Consider the following 17725-nt stretch of genomic DNA (forward strand, 5'->3'; position numbering starts at 1 on the left):
CTCAGGCCCTCGCGGCCGGGCCCTCCTGTGTGAGACAGAGCACGGGGCGAGACCACTTGCCCGTCGATTTTGGCCCGAAAGCTGATCCCGACTGTCCTCCAAGCCCTTCCCTCCTGTAACTGGGAAGGCTCCGTCTGTACTTGCTTGGACGTGAGGCCAGAGATGGGCAGAGGCAGTGTTTGGGGGCAGAGCGGTCACTAGACCAAAAGCGCGGTCCTCTGCCTGGCTCGGGAGCAAGGCCTGCGGCGGGAACCTCCCGAGATGGGCTTTCAGGGCTGAGCCCTGAGGTCGTGAAGATGGACTCGCGGAAAGGGGGTCGCGGGAAGGGAAGGGCGCTTCCCATCAAGGAAAAGCTACAAAAGGAGCGGCATTTCTGACCAAGACGGGTGGGAAGACGTGTGGTGTGACCACGAGTCTGTGCAGATGACAGCCTCTGTCTGCGTGCCATTGCAGGGCAGGGAGACAGCGAGGGGAGCAGCAGGGAGACCGCCAAGGGGCCAGCTCCAGAGGACGGAGCGCCGAGGCCGCCACCCTGCTCCGGTGAGTGTGGGATCCTGTGGCCAAGTCCCCTGCCCTCCAGGCTCATCTGACCTGGAAGTCAGTTCAGTTCAGTTCAGTCGCTCAGTCGTGTCCAACTCTTTGCGACCCCATGGACTGCAGCACGCCAGGCCTCCCTGTCCATCACCAACTCCGGAATTTACTCAAACTCAGGTCCATCAGGTTGGTGATGCCATCCAGCCATCTCATCCTCTGTCCTCCCCTTCTCCTCCCGCCCTCAATCTTTCCCAGCATCAGTCTTTTCCAGTGAGTCAGTTCTGCAAATCAGGTGGCCAAAGGATTGGAGTTTCAGCTTCAGCATTAATCCTTCCAATGAACACCCAGGACTGATCTCCTTTAGGATGGACTGGTTGGATCTCCTTGCAGTCCAAGGGACTCTCAAGGGTCTTCTCCAACACCACAGTTCAAAAGCATCAATTCTTCAGCGCTCAGCTTTCTTTATGGTCCAACTCTCACATCCATACGTGACTACTGGAAAAACCATAGCTTTGACTAGATGGACCTTTGTTGGCCAAGTAATGTCTCTGCTTTTTAATATGCTGTGTAGGTTGGTCATAGCTTTTCTTTCAAGAAACAAGCGTCTTTTAATTTCATGGCTGCAGTCACCATCTGCAGTGATTTTGGAGCCCAAAACAATTAAGTCTCTCACTGTTTCTATTGTTTCCCTATCTATTTGCCATGAAGTGATGGGACCAGATGCCATGATCTTAGTTTTCTGAATGTTGAGTTTTAAGCCAGCTTTTTCACTCTCCTCTTTCACTTTCATCAAGAGGCTCTTTAGCTCTTCTTCGCTTTCTGTCTTAAGGGTGATGTCATCTGCATATCTGAGGTTATTGATATTTCTCCCAGCAGTCTTGATTCTAGCTTGTGCTTTATCCAGCCTGGCATTTCACATGATGTCCTCTGAATATAAGTTAAATAAGCAGGGTGACAATATACAGCCTTGACGCACTCCTTTCCCGATTTAGAACCAGTCTGTTGTTCCATGTCTAGTTCTAACTGTTGCTTCTTGACCTGCATACAGATTCCTCAGGAGGCAGGTCAGGTGGTCTGGTATTCCCATCTCTTGAAGAATTTTCCACAGTTTGTTGTGATCCACACAGTCAAAGGCTTTGATGTAGTCAATGAAGCAGAAGTAGATGTTTCCTGGAACTCTCTTGCTTTTTTGATGATCCAACAGATGTTGGGAATTTGATCTCTGGTTCCTCTGCCTTTTCTAAATCCAGCTTGAACATCTGGAAGTTCACCGTTCACGTACTGTTGAAGCCTGGCTTGGAGAATCTACAGCCTTCTAGAGCTAACACCCAAAAAAGATGTCCTTTTCATTATAGGGGACTGGAATGCAAAAGTAGGAAGTCAAGAGATACTGGAGTAACAGGCAAATTTGGCCTTGGAGTACAGAATGAAGCAGGGCAAAGACTAATAGAGTTTTGCCAAGAGAACGCACTGGTCACAGCAAACACCCTCTTCCAACAACACAAGAGAAGACTCTATACATGGACATCACCAGATGGGCAACACCGAAATCAGACTGATTATATTCTTTGCAGCCAAAGATGGAGAAGCTCTATACAGTCAGCAAAAACAAGACCGGGAGCTGACTGTGACTCAGATCATGAACTCCTTATTGCCAAATTCAGACTTAAATTGAAGAAAGTAGGGAAAACCACCAGACCATTCAGGTATGACCTAAATCAAATCCCTAAGTGACAGATTCAAGGGATTACATCTGATAGACAGAGTGCCTGAAAAACTATAGACAGAGGTTCGAAGTTCGTGACATTGTACAGGAGGCAGTGATCAAGACCATCCCCGTGAAAAAGAAATGCAGAAAGGCAAAATGGTTGTCTGAGGAGGCCTTACGAATAGCTGAGAGAAGAACAGAAGCTAAAGGCAAAGGAGAGAAGGCACGATATACCCATTTGAAAGCAGAGTTCCAAAGGATGGCAGGGAGAGGCAAGAAAGCCGTCCTCACTGACCTGGAAGCCCCACGTTTGACGTCGCCCTCTGTCCGGCTCAGTCCCCCCCGGCTCTGTTAGAGCCGGGACAGCCACCTTGGACATTCCCTCCCAGACCTCACTCATCAAGCTCCCCACGCCGGCACGTTTTCCTCCAGAACCCAGTTTCACTCTGATGTCAGCAGACCCCACGCTGGGTGACCTTTAGAGGCTTCGATCAGGGCTGAAGTGTCTGTTTGTGCCGCCTTTTTCTCCTCTCCTTAAACGTGTGTCATTTTGAAACGGCCGCTGTCCCTCCTGCCTGATGGGCACCTTCGCAGGTCTCTGTCAGGCCTCCTATTCACACGAGGAAGCAGTCTCCATGAAAACTGGACAGTGAGTGCCTCTCTGATCTGATTGTGAGAGTATTTTTAAAGGAAAATAACTGAAGATAACCTCAAAAACTGATGTTTTTAATTTCAGAAGCTTCCACTTTAATCATTTTCTTGGAAGTTACAGAGAAAAAGCTGGCCCGTCACAGCATGTGCAGAGCGGCTGGGCCGTAATTTCCTCCCTTCTTTTATCTCAGATCGGGGATCGGCGCCTCTTTTATTCCACTCTGCGGAGCAGTGAGAGCAAGGTGCCCCGGCCCCTCCCTCGCTCCCTATCCAGGGGCCATGGAGGCTGGAGGTGGTCTGCAGGGTGGCCCGCAGGCAGTGCCCCAGCCTCGCCTCAGCTGGGGGATGGAGAGCGTAGTCGTGTGTGGGAAAAGGAGTGGATGGTCACAGTGGTCCCCAGATCTCCCGTCCAGTCCCGCCCCCTCCTCCTCAGGGCTCATGTCCTCCTGTGGACACTGGGGCCACCGGCCACCAGACCCCTGGACTCTGCCAGAAGGGCGACTCGTGGAGAATTCCCGCCACAGCCCCGTGTCCCCTCCCTTTCGTGGGTGCCTTGCCAACCTGCTGGTGCTGAGCGTGGGGGCGGGGCTGTGCAGCGGGCAGCGGGCCGGTCGTCCACCCAGGGGCCCCGAGCGTGGTCGTGATGCCCCCTGTCTCTGTTTCAGCGGAGTCCCCTGTCTCGGGGGGTGGCTGTGCAGTGGGGAGCGGGCCGGTCGTCCACCCCGGGGCCCCGAGCGTGGCCCTGACACCCCCCGTCTGTGTTTCAGCAGAGCCCCCCGTCTCGGTACTGCAGCCCATGGCACCCACACCCGCGGAGGATGTGAACTCCGACGACTCCGACGAGATCGTCCTAGCACCGTCTCTGCCCACGAGGAAGAGCGCCTGCCTGCCCTAGGCCCCGGGCTGGCCTGCATGCCGTGACGCCCGTCAGGGACGCCGGGCTCAGAGGACAGGCTAAAGGTTGGAGAGTAATGTATCTTGTTAGGAAAAGAACGCTACCTGCTGGACACCTCGGCCTTCCCTGCCTCTTCTCTCTGTTTGCCCCTTTGCTTGTTTGTTGAAGGGACCCAAGGCCTTTCCTTTACCTTTGGGAAGGGGTCGCCCTGTTCTGACCCCTGGCTGCCCCTCCCACGGTGGTCTTCAGAGCCCACAGACTTTCTCCCCGGACTAGAGGGCTGCAGGGAGCCCACAGAGACGGTCTGCATGGCCCCTTCGGGCCCCTGTGGCCGAGACATGGACGGCACAGTCGACGGCGCTCCATCACCCTCCGGACGGCTCTGCCAGCGGGTCAAGCTGGACGCACCTGCTGTGCCTTTTGGAAGAGCGAGTGAGCAGGAGACAGGCCTACAGTCAGGGAAGTCTCTCCATTCCTGAGACAGAACGCAGTTCCGGAGACGTCGGCAACATCAGGGCCCCCAGATGGCCCATGTGCCTCACCCCCCCACACACAGGCTCTTCTGCCACTTTCCCTTGGGGCACTGATCCCAGTCAGGGGTTGGGGGTAGGTTGGTCACTGAGTGGATTAAGCCTTAAAAAAATACCAAATTACAGTCACAGAAGCAGCATCAAGGCCGCTTCTACAGCACACAGCTGGTGCAGGGGGGTTGCTGTCCCCCAAGCCCAGCGGCAGGTGCTACAGACTCCGTGGGGCTGCCCCGCGCGCCCACCGCATGCAGACCCCAGCTCTGAGGGGCCGCAGCCTGGGGCGGGAGTGGACATGAGGGCCTTTTAGGAGCTCGGGTCTGCTTCCTGTCTGGGAGATCAGCCCTGGCTGACAGGGGGAGCCTAAGGGCGTCCAGGCCCCCAACACCCAGGGCTGCTGCCCAGCCTCTCCCGGGGCGGGCCGTGCAGCTCAGGGAGGGCTGACGGCACAAAGCCGGCTCTCAGCTGAGCCCAGGGGCCTGCCCACACCCTGGGTCTCGTCCCCGCCGACCCCCAGCCCCCCCACCTACAGCTCCTGGTGTTGAACCTCAGGGGCTCCAGCTCAGACGTGTCCTCCTCTCAGGAATCTCTTGGCCCTCCTCTTGGTGGTCAGAAGCTTCTGGCTCCAGCACCGACGAGGTGTGTGGCCCAAGGAGCCTGTGTGGTTCTGGCTCATGCGTGCGGCAACCTCCCAACCCAGCCCCGTCCACCCCGGGTCACTCGGGGGACCCCGGCCCCCTTTACCGCTTAGGTATTATTCATACCGTAGCTTGAGAAAACACCGGCTGGGGACCGGGCTTGAGTTATTTTTTTCTTTATTTGGCCCTGAGCCGCCAAATCCACTGTTTTCCGTCTGTTTCCCCATTGGACTGATGGCTCACGCGGCTGGATTCCGGCTGACCTCTGCCCTGTTTCGTCCACTGGGTCCGCTGCTCCTCTTGGTGCCGGCTCAGCTGAGGCCCGTAGGAGGCACCCAGAGGTGGTGGGGGCAGTGCCCGTGGGCCTGCTCGTCCCCAGGGGTCCTGCTCCCCAGAACCCACTCAAAACCGGGTGTTTCAGCTTCAGTCCTACTTAGGAGCCCAAGGCTCTGGGCCCTGCAGCAGAGATCACCTTCAGGATACCACCACCACCGCCCCAGGGCCTGGAGACCAGGCCGTGTGCAGCAGGCTAGCCATCAGCAGAGCTGGGCGAAGTCAGCCCCCGAACCCGAGTTTTACAAGAAAATGGCCCTGAGGATTGTAAACGCGTAGATGCCTGTGCTCCTTGCGTCCGGCAATGTTGATGTAGGAAAAGTGGAGTCTTGCAGCCAGCTCAGTGAACGGCTGACCGCAAGTCTGTGACCCTCTGACACTGTGTGGCTCCGTCCCCTGGGGAATGCCAGGTGCCCGCGGGCTTGCAGGGCCCGGGGCTCAGGCTGGGGTTCTAGGGCCTGAGCGGCACAGGAGCAGGGCCTGGGCTAGAGGGCCGCCTCCCGCGGTGCCCGCCTCCCGCGGTGCCTGCCTGCCTGGCGTTGCCCCACCAGGGCGCCCCGTAGAGGGACCAGAGCGCTGGTCCCAGCAGAAAGACCAAGTGCGTTAGGAAAGGGACAGCCACCAGCTCAGGTTGACCGGGGCCAGTGCTGCAGAGCTCTGCTTCATTCTTGAGAAGTAAATACCCTCTGGGAAAGCCACATTCACCCTCAAGGTCTGAATATTTAAAATCCGCCAGAACCCACCTAAGCCAGTTCAATCCCTGCTGTGGTTTGGGAAGCAGTGTTCGGTCTCAGAAGTTCTGAGGACCAGAGGGTGGGCGTACACAGCTTCTCTGGGTCGGCCGGCTGCTGCCCCAGGACTCGGGCATGGGGGGAGTGGGGGCTCCCCGAGCTCCCCGGGGTCTGTCAGCAGCTAATAGAGCCAGGCGAGCCTCCTTCAGGGCCAGAGGTCTCACTCGTCAGGGAGTCGCAGGGTGATGCCAGCACGCAGCCTCCGTGGGAGGGCGCCATCACTTGTCCCCGGTGACGGCCGTGTAGTTTCCCGACCTTACGCGTAACTTATCCGTGAACCTTTGGAAGGGATCAGGTTTCCCTCTGCGCGGTATCGGCTTTTGTAAATAAACGTTGTTTGGCGGGTCTTTGTCTGGACTGCCCCGCAGACCTGTGGCTTTTCATGCACGACCCTCGGGGGTGCAGTCACCGAGGCTCCTGGGCTTCCGTGCACGGCACAGGCTTGGGGGTGGGGGCCCCGCAGTCAGCTTCCTGCCGTGCAGCCTCTGCTGTCTCTTCGGATTTCTCCTCCTCACTTGTGAGCGAGGGCATGAGCATCACAACGTGAAAATGAGGGGGGTTTCTCCCCCTCAGTCTTTAATTTTTGTTTTAGGAGCAGAGGAGGAATAACTTACTTAGGAATCACACAGATGCCAAGGACCCCTCAAAAAGCTGACTTCTAGAAAAATAACTTTTCCAACATTTTGTGGGAAAATCTCAGCATGAGGTGCACCTGTGTCTTGGCTTGCTCGCGGTGGCTTGCTGGGCCCTTGAACTTGTCTGAAGCCCTTCCAGGGCTGGCTGGTTGGCTCCAGCGCCAGCCCGAGCCAGTCACCCTGTGCCCTGTGGGCAAGCCGTTCATTTGGGAGACTTGGTGCTGTCAGAGGAGCGGGCTGGGCTTCAGGAGGCTCCAGCAGAGGAGAGCAGGGCTTGTCAGACCTCAGCCTGGCCACGAGCCTGCTGCACCCACTCTTGCGTGAGGCTGGGGTCCGGCAGCAGAGAGGCAGCCTCGAGGGGAGGTGGTGGGAGGAGAATGGAGTATGCCCCCCAACAGGAAGAGAGGCGGTACGCGGGTGTGAACCTGTGGACACACACGTATGCACACACACGGGACCCTCTCCTGACGCCTTCCAGCTCTTCACTTTCGAGGTGGCCCCAGTCTGGTCTGCCAAGGAGCACCTGAGCCTCGCTGGAGGCTGCGGGCCCCTGCCAGGATGATTTTAAATACAAGGTTCCTCAAAGTCACAGAGGAACAGAGAGAGGAAATGTCGGAACGCAAACCCCTGGTTTCTTTCAGCTGTCGTTGGGTCAGAGTGTGAATGTGGGGTGAGGAACCGGTCGCCAGCTCGTGGCCTCTGGCCAGTGCTGCCTGTCCTGCCTGGAGCCGCATTAGACGGTCCTGCCTGGGGCCCTGGGGGAACGTTTCCATGGTGCCGTGTCCTTTCTGAATAGGGAGACGGGGAGCCCCTGAGCTATTCGCTAATGAAGCCCAGAACAGCCCGGATTCAAAGCAGCGGGTCCAGTGTGTGCCAGGGCTCCCGGCTGCATCCAGGCGGCCTCCCGGCCCCTCCCTTCCGGCCGGGCTTACAGGGGTGAGAGCTGGCAGCCTGGGGGTAGGGGGCTGTGGGTGCAGCGCGTGGAAATGGCAGAAGGCTGCTGTCCCTGCTCACAGCAGCCTCGTCCACTGGCGTCCGTCTCAGAGGGTCTCCTGCTCAGCGTAGGGACAGCCCCCTCTCTGCAGCTGGGGACCCAGGGGCCCCTCCCCGAGCACCCTGGCCTGTACCGACCCTTCCTCCGCTTGTCGGTCAGACATGGGTGTCCCCAGGACTCTGACCCCAACACCCAGAACCCTCAGTGTGGACGTGGGCGATTGCACACACGCCTCTCCAGTGCCTCAAACCTGGCTTAGCCCAGCGCTGACTTACCTTTGCCCCTAACCTGCCCCCCGCCAGAGGCCCCACCTCAGAGAATCACAGGCGTCCCCGCCACGTCCCCCAGCCTCCTCACCCTCCGCAGTCACCAGACCCCAGCCGCTGCTCCTCTGAGGCCCCAGCATCTGCTCTGCAGCCTGGTGAGCCCCCAGGCGCCCCTCGGACCCCAGGCACCGCCCAGCTCCTGATGATGCCGTGCCCCCCGCACACCGCCGCAACAGGCAGAGCAAACACACACACTCTGACTGAAGCCTCGGGGAGCGATGCGTGTGAAGCTCCACCATTTCTCCTGAGGCGCCCACAAAAACCAACCTGAAAGTTGCGATACTTTCTATAGAGGTGAATTACACTGGAAAAAGCCAACTTGCTCATGATGCATTAATTTGGCGACACATATTTGAAATCATATAAAACAACGCAAACTTTGGTTTCGTGAACACAGAGTGACATCACCCCCGGCTTCGGTTCTTCCTTCCACGCGGACGGCCACAGGTGTCTCCCCTGGCCGAGTCTTCCTCACCCACGCCTGGCTCTCCAGCCGCCTCCTCACCGTCTCTCTTCAGATGTCTTGACATCTTCTCCAAAATGACACAGGCCTCACACCCGTTAGCATGGCTACTATAAAAACAAAAATAAAACTCACAGGTGTTGGTGAGCAGATGGGGAGGCAGGAATCTTGTGCCCTGACGGTGAGAATTTAAGATGACAACTGTCGTGGACAGTTGAATGGTGATTCCTTAAAAAGTCAAATATAGACTCCATGTATGCATGCTCAGGGGCTTCAGTCGTGTCCGAGTTTTTGTGACCCCATGGACTGTAACGCACCAGGCTCCTCTGTCCATGGGATTCTCCAGGCAGGAATACTGGAGTGGGCTGCCATGCCCTCCTCCAGGGGATCTACCTGACCCAGGGATCAAGCCTGCACTGGCTGAGTTTCCTGCATTGGCAGGCGGATTCTTCACAGGGACAGTCCATAGACGCGCCGTAAAGTTAAAAGTTAGTTGCTCAGTCGTGTCTGACCCTTTGCAAACCCACAGAGTAGCCCGCCAGGCTCCTCTGTCCATGGGATTCTCCAGGCAGGAATACTGGAGTGGGTTGCCATGCCCTCCTCCAGGGGGTCTTCCCGTCCCAGGGACAGAACCTGTTTCATATCTCCTGCATTGGCAGGCGGGTTCTCCCAGGGGAGGTCCGTAGACTCACCACATGATCCAGCAATTCCACTTCTCCACCTACACCCCAAAGAGTTGACAGCATGGACTCAAACAGGTATTTGCACACCCGTGTTTACAACATTATTCACAAAAGCCCAAAGGTGGAAGCTAGCCAGGTCTATCGAGTGAACAGACAATCTTAACAGGGTTCATCCATTCAGTGGAATATGTTTCAGCTTTAAAATGAAGGAAGGGCCTTCCCTGGTGGCCCAGTGGCTAAGACTCCGTGCTCCCAATGCAGCGGGCCCAGGTTCGATCCCTGTCAGGAAACTAGATCGCACGTGCTTCAGCTAAGGGGTCACAGGCCGGAACTAAGACCCAGCACAGCCAAATAAATAAATATAAATTGGTTATACCCCAAAACAGAAAGTTTAAAGTTTGGGGAAAATATAAAGTAAAAATGCTTTGCCAAAGTCCTTTGAGGAGCTGGAGGCTTCCCAGGGTATGAGCTATCTTGTCTGCTTGCATGGCCTTGCAGTAAAACTTTCTCTGCTCCAATAAATAAATATAAATAAATATTTTTATTTTCTTAGCATTTGTTTATTTGACTTCACTGTGTCTTACTTTTGGCGCATGGGATCTTTAGTTGAGTCATGAAAACTCTTAATTGTAGCAAGTGGGATCTCGTTCCCTGTCCAGGGATCAGACCCAGGCTCCCTGCATTGAGAGCACAGTCTCAGCCACTGGACCACCAGGCAAGTCCCTAAATAAGGATTTTTTTTTTAAAGGAAAGAAATTCTGATGCTTGGTACAATATTGGATGGACCTTAAGGACACGATGCTCAGTGGGATACGCCGGACATGATGCTCAGTGGGATACGCCGGACATGATGCTCAGTGGGATACGCCGGACATGATGCTCAGTGGGATACGCCGGACATGATGCTCAGTGGGATAAGCCGGACATGATGCTCAGTGGGATAAGCCGGACAGAAAACGACAAATACTGTGGGATTCCACTTCTTTCATTGTTGCCTCCTGCTTCTGAATACAAGGCTTCGTGGTCCACAGTGGCTGCTTGAGCTCCAGCCACAACAGATGCATTTCAGCCAGCAGGAAGGTAAAAGGGGGCGTCCTCTCACTTGAGAACACCTCCACTTACATCCCGTTGGTCAGAACAGTTGCACATCCAGCTACAAGGGAGCCTGGAAATAGTGTCTTTGATTCTGGGTGGCAATGCACTCAACACAAACGAGAGTGTTACTAAGGAGGAAGAGAAGGATGGACGCGGCGGGTGGCCGCCCTCCCCTCCCTGTTCCTCCAGCGTCAGGCCCTGTGATCCTCCTCCCCACACTGCCTCTGTGGTCCTCAGTGTAAAACCCAGTGTAAACACACGCCTTTCCCCTCCCAACAGACTTGCGTGCATTCCACGTTCCACGTGGCGCCCCGGATCCCCTCTACGCCCCAACTCGGCCCACCACTCCCGCCCTTTCCAGAAACACGAGGCCCGTCCCCGCCTCCAGCCGGCCCCTCATTTGGGCTGTTTCCCAGCCAGGAATGTCCTCTCCACCAAGCCAAGCCCGCACTGCTGAGAAGCTCTCAGGGATCAGCCCCTCCCTCCTTTGTGCTCTCACAAAACGAGTTCATTCCCCGCGAGTTAAGATTTCCTGCACGCTTGCAGCGTGCTGGGCGCTGGGGGGGAAAGACACCTTGTGCTCGGCATCAAGGTGGATTTCATCTGCAGGCAAAGTCTGCCTCTCACCCGGGCTGGGCTCTGGGGCGGCTGGAGTACCCCCCTTCCCCACCCAATGCCTACCTGCCCAGGTGCCAGGTTCCAGGTCGGCAGGACTTTGGCTGAGCACTCCTCAGCAGGGCGGCGGGGGCCCTGGCAGGAGAGACCTGGGGGCACAGCGTGGAGGGGGCAGTGGCCAGGGGGTCAGTAACATGCTGTACCCCCCCAACACACACCCAGAAGAGGAAGCGAGGGGCTGAGGCTGAGCAGGTGGGGAGGGCGTCTTCCTGCTGAGGGAAGCATCAGCCCGCCCCCCCCTCAACCCCAGAGACAGAACTGGCAGGGGGCAGCTGGAGCAGCGGGGGCCACGCAGAGGCTGAGACGGTGGGGTGGAGGGGGCGGCTGGCACACTTGCTGAAGAGTTCAGCCTTCTCCCTGGGAGCTGGGAGCCGTGGGAATGGGGAAGGGCTGTTGGCAGAACAACGGGGCTGGATTTGCATTTCAGAAGGTGGAAGGAAGGCTGGCTGCCGGGAGGGCACACAATGGCCCCAAGGGCTTGTGAGGAGCCTGTGAATGCTGCCCACCCCCGGCCGAGGCCACCGGTGCCCAGTGAAGCTGCCTCCTCGGCAGGGAGCAGGAGGGTGGGGGCGTCTGCGAGCGGAGTGAGCCCAGAGGGCAGGGGGAGGCCCTGGGCAGCAGGCGGGCCGGCCTGATGGGACCCCCAGCTCTCCCCCGCCCCCCGCCCACGCCGCAGAACCAGCTGGGGTGTCTGGGGAGGAAGGGGCCGCTGAGCCCACAGGCAGAAGGCCCTCAGCCGAGGGTCCCGGCCGTCCTGCCCAGTGACCTGGGGGCGCTCAGCTCCCCCATCTGTAAGAAGGGGTTCTCCTGGGTTCTCAAGGCAAGAATGCCCGAGTGGTTTGCCATCCCTGCTCCAGTGGGCCACGTTTTGTCAGGCCCCGACTAGCAGGGACGTGTCCTCCAGCCGCTCCACGTAGCCGGACGGCATGCCTGGCGCCCTGGGTGTCCGGGCGCTGGTCCTCGTTGAGTCGGGAAAACTTCACCAGCCGCCCCGGAGGTCGGGCACAGGCGCTGCTGGAGCCGCCGTGTCTCTGGGTGGCCGTCAGCCTGGCCTGTACGGGCCTGCGCCGGCCAGGGCTGCTCTCTGAGGCCTTGATGGTGTCGATTCTGGACACACACACGGAGCACCTATCCCAGAACATGTCATCCCACGACATGTGGTCATCCTGTGATAGGTCATCATCGTGGAAGCCGTGGCCTTGCTCCTTGCCTGACCCCGCCCACCAGGCCCTCTGGGAGGGATGAGGCAGGAGAGGCAGGTGTGGGCGACTTTGGTTCTGAGGCTTAGGAGCCAGGGAGGGCCCATGAGAGAAGGGCATGGCTCCACCCTCCGCAGAGACCCAGTGGTGGGAGACGCTCCCGGCACGTGGATGAGCACCCCTCCTGTCTGAGCTCTTGGTGGCTGGAATGGTGGGGGAGCCCTCCTCTCCTGAACCCAGGCTGGGGTCACATGTCCCTGAGGAGCGGGCGGCCTCCAGGGCTCCCCAGGAGAGGCACCCGTCCTGGGGACGTGGGGGGAGCCTGGCTCACCGTTGAGTCCCCAGGCCCCGCCCTGGCAGAGAAACAGGCCTCCCCATGTGAGAGGGAAAAAGCTCTGTCTGGCCCAGCTTTGGATCTGGGGACCCAGGTCCCCCCCAGCATGGAAGCCAGTGGCCTGCGTCTACCAGGCAAGGCCGAGACCTCCTGGCCGTGGGGCAGCCCTCCCCCAACCAGTGACTTAAGCTGGTCCCTGGGGTGGGGGGGACCCAGTTTACAGGGAGGGGAGGAGACTGGGCCAAGCTCTGAACAGTCCCTTCCAGCAGGCCCCTGGGACCCCTGGAGAGCTATGGACTTCTGCAGACGCAGAGGCCGAGGCTTGGAGAGCTGCCGGTGGAAGGGTCTCTGCTCTCAGAGTTGGGAGAGTCACCAAGCTGGGAGCAGCTGGCGGCTCCTGACGGGGAAGTGTGGTCGGCCGGCCCACGGCCCCAGGCAGGGGTTGAGGCCTGGGATGGGGGCGGTGAACTCCAGTTCTGCCCGCCCACCCTACTGGGCCGTTCCCAAAGTTCAGGGCCGCGGGAGGCACAGTCCCTGTTTCCCCGCTGGATCCCAGCCCATGAGGTGGGGGTGGGATGGCAGAGAGCCCCCCTGCTCCTGGAGACGGAGGGAAGTGTGGGAGGCTGCCAAGAGGAGCCCGCGTGCACCTCAGCCTCCAGACCCCCTCTCCCAGCTGCTCCCAGAGGCTCCCAGGGTGGAGCGGAACAGACCGGCGACCGAAGACCATCCCGCAGAGTGGCAGGACTTGACAAAGTCCTTCCCCATTTTGGAGAGCCCCGAATCAAGGCCGTCCTAGCCGTGGCCCTGCACCCACACCCCGATCTGTCCTGCTCGTCCTGTCCTGACCGCCCCTCGGCACTGCGACTGGCTTTGGCCAACGGAGCATCACAAAAGCGGACACGAGCAGACCAGACCTCGGGCCTCTGGCTTGCACCTTCTGGCCTCCCTGAGACTCCAGGTGAGGGTGCCCGAGGTCGCCAGCTGGAGCCGTGGGAACCGCTGAGTCAGCACCACCTCCCGCTGAGGCCGGCTGAGCGCAGCCCAGGGCACCTGGGGCTCTGGGGGACGCAGCCACCCAGCGGGCCCAAGCTGCCAGCCCCCGGAGCTGAGAACAGATACGGTGCTGGTTGTCTGAGCAGTAGGTAACCCATGTGTGTGCACGCTCAGTTGCTCAGTCGCGTCCGACTCTGAGACACTACAGACTGCAGCCTGCCAGGCTCCTCTGTCCATGGGATTCTCCAGGCAAGAGTACTGGAGTGAGGTGCCATTTCCTCCTCCAGGGGATCTTCCTGACCCAGGGATCAAACCCACGTCTCTTGCGTTGGCAGGCGGATTCTTCCCCACTGAGCCACCTGGGAAGCCCCCCTAAGGTAACCAGTACCTCTGCCTTTTAGAGATATGTCTCTCAGTGTGTTGCACTGGAGAGAATTAAACCAGAAATAAAAAAGGACGGAGGGTTCCATCTTGTCTCTGCACCCAATTCTCTGAAGTCTCTATTTCCTTCTCTTTAAACAGAGATGGTGGCCATCTGCCTGCTGCAAGAATTCAGTGAGACTCTGGGCACGAAAGGTGTTTGTACAAATGCGTGTGTGCGCGCACAGTCACCCTCTCCTTCGAGTAAGGAGACCTCCTGAATACAGCTCCTGCATTCTCCTGGGTCAAGGTTGTGGCCTGGAGCCTGAGCCTCCCAGCGGCAAGATGGGGAAGCTGGGTTTGCTGGGCTCTGAGCCCCTGAAGGCGACAGGGCTTCCCCAAGGGTTCAAAGTGGGTGGGCAGAGCCTGGAACGAGAGCCCAGACCCGTGACTCCTCACTGCGGTGCTCATTGCTCTTCGCACCTCCTAGGCTGCCGCGGGGCGGGAGGGCGGGAATGAGAGGCCTACCCTGGGGAGGGGCCTCTGCAAGTCCTTTTCACCCAGTGCCAGTCTCTTCAAGTCACTCCGGGGCTACCTCCCCCGCAGGAGCTGCTTCTGGTCTGCCTTGGGCTTGGGCCACAGAGACCAGCCTTGTGAGTACTGTGTGTGAAGTAAGAGTAAGTAGGCGCCGAGCGAGAGACCGTGATGCGGTCGTGCTGGGCTTTGCACAGCATCCCTGGCCACTCCGAGGGCACCCCTGCTGATTTCCTGGCTCCCAGAGGCCCTCTGGATAAGCCAGGCGGCTGGCTGGGGGATGCTGGGCAAATCTGAGGTGTGCACCTGTCGTTCTGGCCAGGTCTGGCTGGCGGGCTGGCTCTGTGGCATCTCTCCCAGCCTCCAGAGCCACAGGGCACCTCCGCCGCAGCCAGCTTGACAACAGCGCTCCTGAGGCTCTGCTGTGGCCAGCGGACTGTGGGGACCAGGCGCTGGGCTGGCCGAGCGTCCGGGCGGGGGCTGGGGAAACCCAGCCTCGCACTCTCTCCTCTCTCCCCGCCTGCTCTCATGGAAAATATGAACCGTGCTGGACGGGCTCCAAACACAGGGGATTCCATTGTTCTGGCTTCCGCCCCGGCGTCTGGGGACCCAGCCCCTGCCTGGCCTTTCTCCCGGTGCCTCCAGGTCTTGGGACAAACCGTTCAAGAGCCTCAACCCTGCCACCTTCCTGGCCTGGGAGACAGACCCTGGGGAGCTTCTGGCCGGGCGGCCTCCTCCTCAGCTCCGGATGCTCCTACCCGACACTTCTGAGCAGCTCAGCCCTCAGAGTGCTCTCTCTGAAGACTTTATCATCACCGGCCTTCCCTCACAAGCTCTACTTCCCAGGGAGGGGGAGGGGAGGGGGAGGGAGGGAGAGGGAGAGGGAGGAGAAGGAGGAAGGGGGAGGGGGAGGGGAGGGGGAGGGGAGGGGAAGGGGGAAGAGGAAGGGGGAGGAGGAAGGGGAGGAGGAAGGGGGAGGGGGAAGGGGGAGGAGGAAGGGGGAGGAGGAAGGGGGAGGGGGAAGGGGAGGAGGAAGGGGGAGGGGGAGGGAGGGGAGGGAGAGAGACGTGGTCCGGGGCCATTGAGCGAGGCCCCGTCACATGCAGCCGTTTGTGCCTGCGACAGAGCATGCAGAACCCTTTCAACCGTATTTTAGTGTCAATTCAGTATCACTGAGTTTGTGCCGTGTTATGCAACCATCACTATGTATTTCCAAAACTTTTTGTCGCCCCGAAAAGAAACCCCTGGCCTTCCCCCTCAGCCCTTGGCAACAGCTCCTCCTCCTCCTGTGTCTGTGACCTGCCTATCCTGGATCACTCAGATCGAGTGGAATCCTGCAGCTCCAGGATTCCAAAGTTTTGGTCTGGCTTCTTTCACTAACCACGCTGTTTGCAATGTTGTACCAGCTACCAGTGCTTCGAGCCTGCTTCTGGTGAGTCACAGTCCACCCCATGGCGGTGCTTTCTGCTGATCCCCTCACCAGCTGACAGGCGTCTGGGTTGTTCTCAGCTTTCTGCTGTGGCGAATAGGGCCGGGCTGCGGTGTCATGTTAATACTTTACATATGCCTCACGTCCCCGTGAGCTAAGCAGGACTCTACCCACTTTAGCCATGAAAAGGCTGTGGCTCAGAGGACCTCGGGGCTTCCCTCATAGCTCAGTTGGTAAAGAATCTGCCTACAACGCAGGAGACCCTGGATCCGGAAAATCCACTGGAGAAGGGTTAGGCTACCCGCTCTAGTATTCTTGGGCTTCCCTTGCGGCTCAGCTGGTAAAGAATCCGCCTGCAATGCAGGAGACCTGGGTTCAATCCCTAGATTGGGAAGATCCCCTGGAGAAGGGAACAGCTACCCACTCCAGTATTCTGGCCTGGAGAATTCAGTCCATGGAGTCATAAAGAGTTGGACAAGACTGAGTGGCTTTCACTTTCAGAGGACCTGTGACTTAGAATAGGAAGTAGTTAATTTTAAAAGAAAAGAAAGGAGATGACCTGGACTTTGGAGACGAGAAGATCTGACTGAGAGCAAGAAAAGAACAGCGTCCCAAGATGGAACCTCCCGGGAGCTGGCGCACACAGCCTGGAATGCACAACCTCCGCAGGAGGCAGGACTATTTTTAGTCTTATTTCAAATAAAGGAAACTGAGGCCCATCTGCCTGCCACTTAATGTGTCCACTGGGGGCAAATGTCTTCGTTTCTGAACCTTGAAAACCCCTCACCACCCGCTCTGTGATGTGAGAACCTGGCTGGGGGCCAGAGGAGGTCATGGGTGCAGGTGCTCAGCATGGCTCAGCTGGTCCTTCCTGCCGGCGCAGGCCTGGCCCTGCTGAGTTCTTCCGGGCTCCCCAGCTCCGGGTCCCCATGGTGGAGTGGCTTGGAGGCCATGGCTCCTTATTGCGGCCTGGACTGCTTCTGTAGCCAGGGGAAGACCAGCGATTTCCCCATCAGCCGCCTCCTCCTGAGTCACACTGCAAGGTCATTGAAGGCTTGTCCCTTGGCATCCTGGCCAGTGGCCAGCACTGCACACCAAGTCCTCTCTGACTTCTCAGGCCACTGGAGCCCTATTTCAGGTCATCTAGTCTGTGGCCGACAGCATGAGGCTGAACCTGGTTCCTTGACTGGGTGGTGATTCTTGTACTCCTTCCCAAGCAATGGTGGGGCCTGGGTCTCAGTTGCCTCATCTGTAGAGTGGGGTTAAAGTCAGTCTCCCGTTGCAGGGGTCCCAGGACAGGCAGAAAAACCACAGCAGCTCCAGCCAGTGAGCACCAGGCAAAAGGAGGGTGGGGAGTCTCCCTTGTGCTCTCCCCTGCCACCTGGCATTCTCTAACCCTCGCCCGGCTGGGTGCCTGTTTTGCAGATCAAAGAGGAGTAAAGAGGCTGGGATCCCGTAGCTGCAAGCGCCAGACCCCAGAGCCCCCGGAGCCTACTTAGCCCTAGGAAAGCACAGTTTCTCAGGAGCTTTTCAGTTCCACGGGGACTTTCTCAGCAACACCAGACCTCCTATGTTGAGGAGGTCTGAACCTGAGTCCCAGGCTCAGGCTCCACTAGGAGAGGCCTTGGCAGCGCTTTCCCAGAACTGCGTGTTGAGGGTTCCTCCTTCTCTCTACCCTGGACCTCCTTTATCATTCCTCCTCCATGGATCCCCTTGGGAAAAGTGTTCATGTACCAAGTCTATTGCAAGTATTAATCAGTGACAAGCCCCTCTGCCATTCTGTGCAACCAGAGACCTGGAGTGCCTGCCCACCGGAAGCTCTGAAGAGCCCGGTGTATGCGTTTGCTGTGGCTGCTGTAACAAGACCACACGTCGGGCAGCTTAATCCACAGAAAGGTCTTGTCTCTCAGTTCTGGAGGCTGAAGTCT

The 17725-nt window shown here is 58.4% G+C and overlaps 1 protein-coding gene across 32 annotated transcripts in view; it reads left to right on the forward strand.

Annotated features, from left to right (window-relative positions):
• The window catches only part of IQCE (IQ motif containing E), a 40197-nt gene extending 33753 nt beyond the window's left edge, over positions 1 to 6444 (forward strand). For 9 of the 32 annotated variants that reach the window (XR_009492904.1, XR_009492899.1, XR_009492907.1 and 6 more), the window contains 3 exons: positions 454 to 540; positions 1785 to 3135; positions 3664 to 3711. Coding sequence is in view for 22 of the 32 variants with exons in the window: in XM_015460522.3 (XP_015316008.2) it covers positions 454 to 540; positions 3085 to 3135; positions 3661 to 3814 (292 nt within the window). In the remaining 10 variants the exon portion in view is untranslated. Of the gene's footprint in view, positions 1 to 453; positions 541 to 1784; positions 3136 to 3660 lie in introns of those variants that run through there. The other 23 variants (XM_005225293.5, XM_005225304.5, XM_002698166.7 and 20 more) reach the window with 9 other exon arrangements.
• The last annotated feature ends 11281 nt before the right edge of the window (positions 6445 to 17725 follow it).

This window comes from Bos taurus, chromosome 25, assembly GCF_002263795.3.
Source record: "Bos taurus isolate L1 Dominette 01449 registration number 42190680 breed Hereford chromosome 25, ARS-UCD2.0, whole genome shotgun sequence".
NCBI lineage: Eukaryota > Metazoa > Chordata > Mammalia > Artiodactyla > Bovidae > Bos > Bos taurus.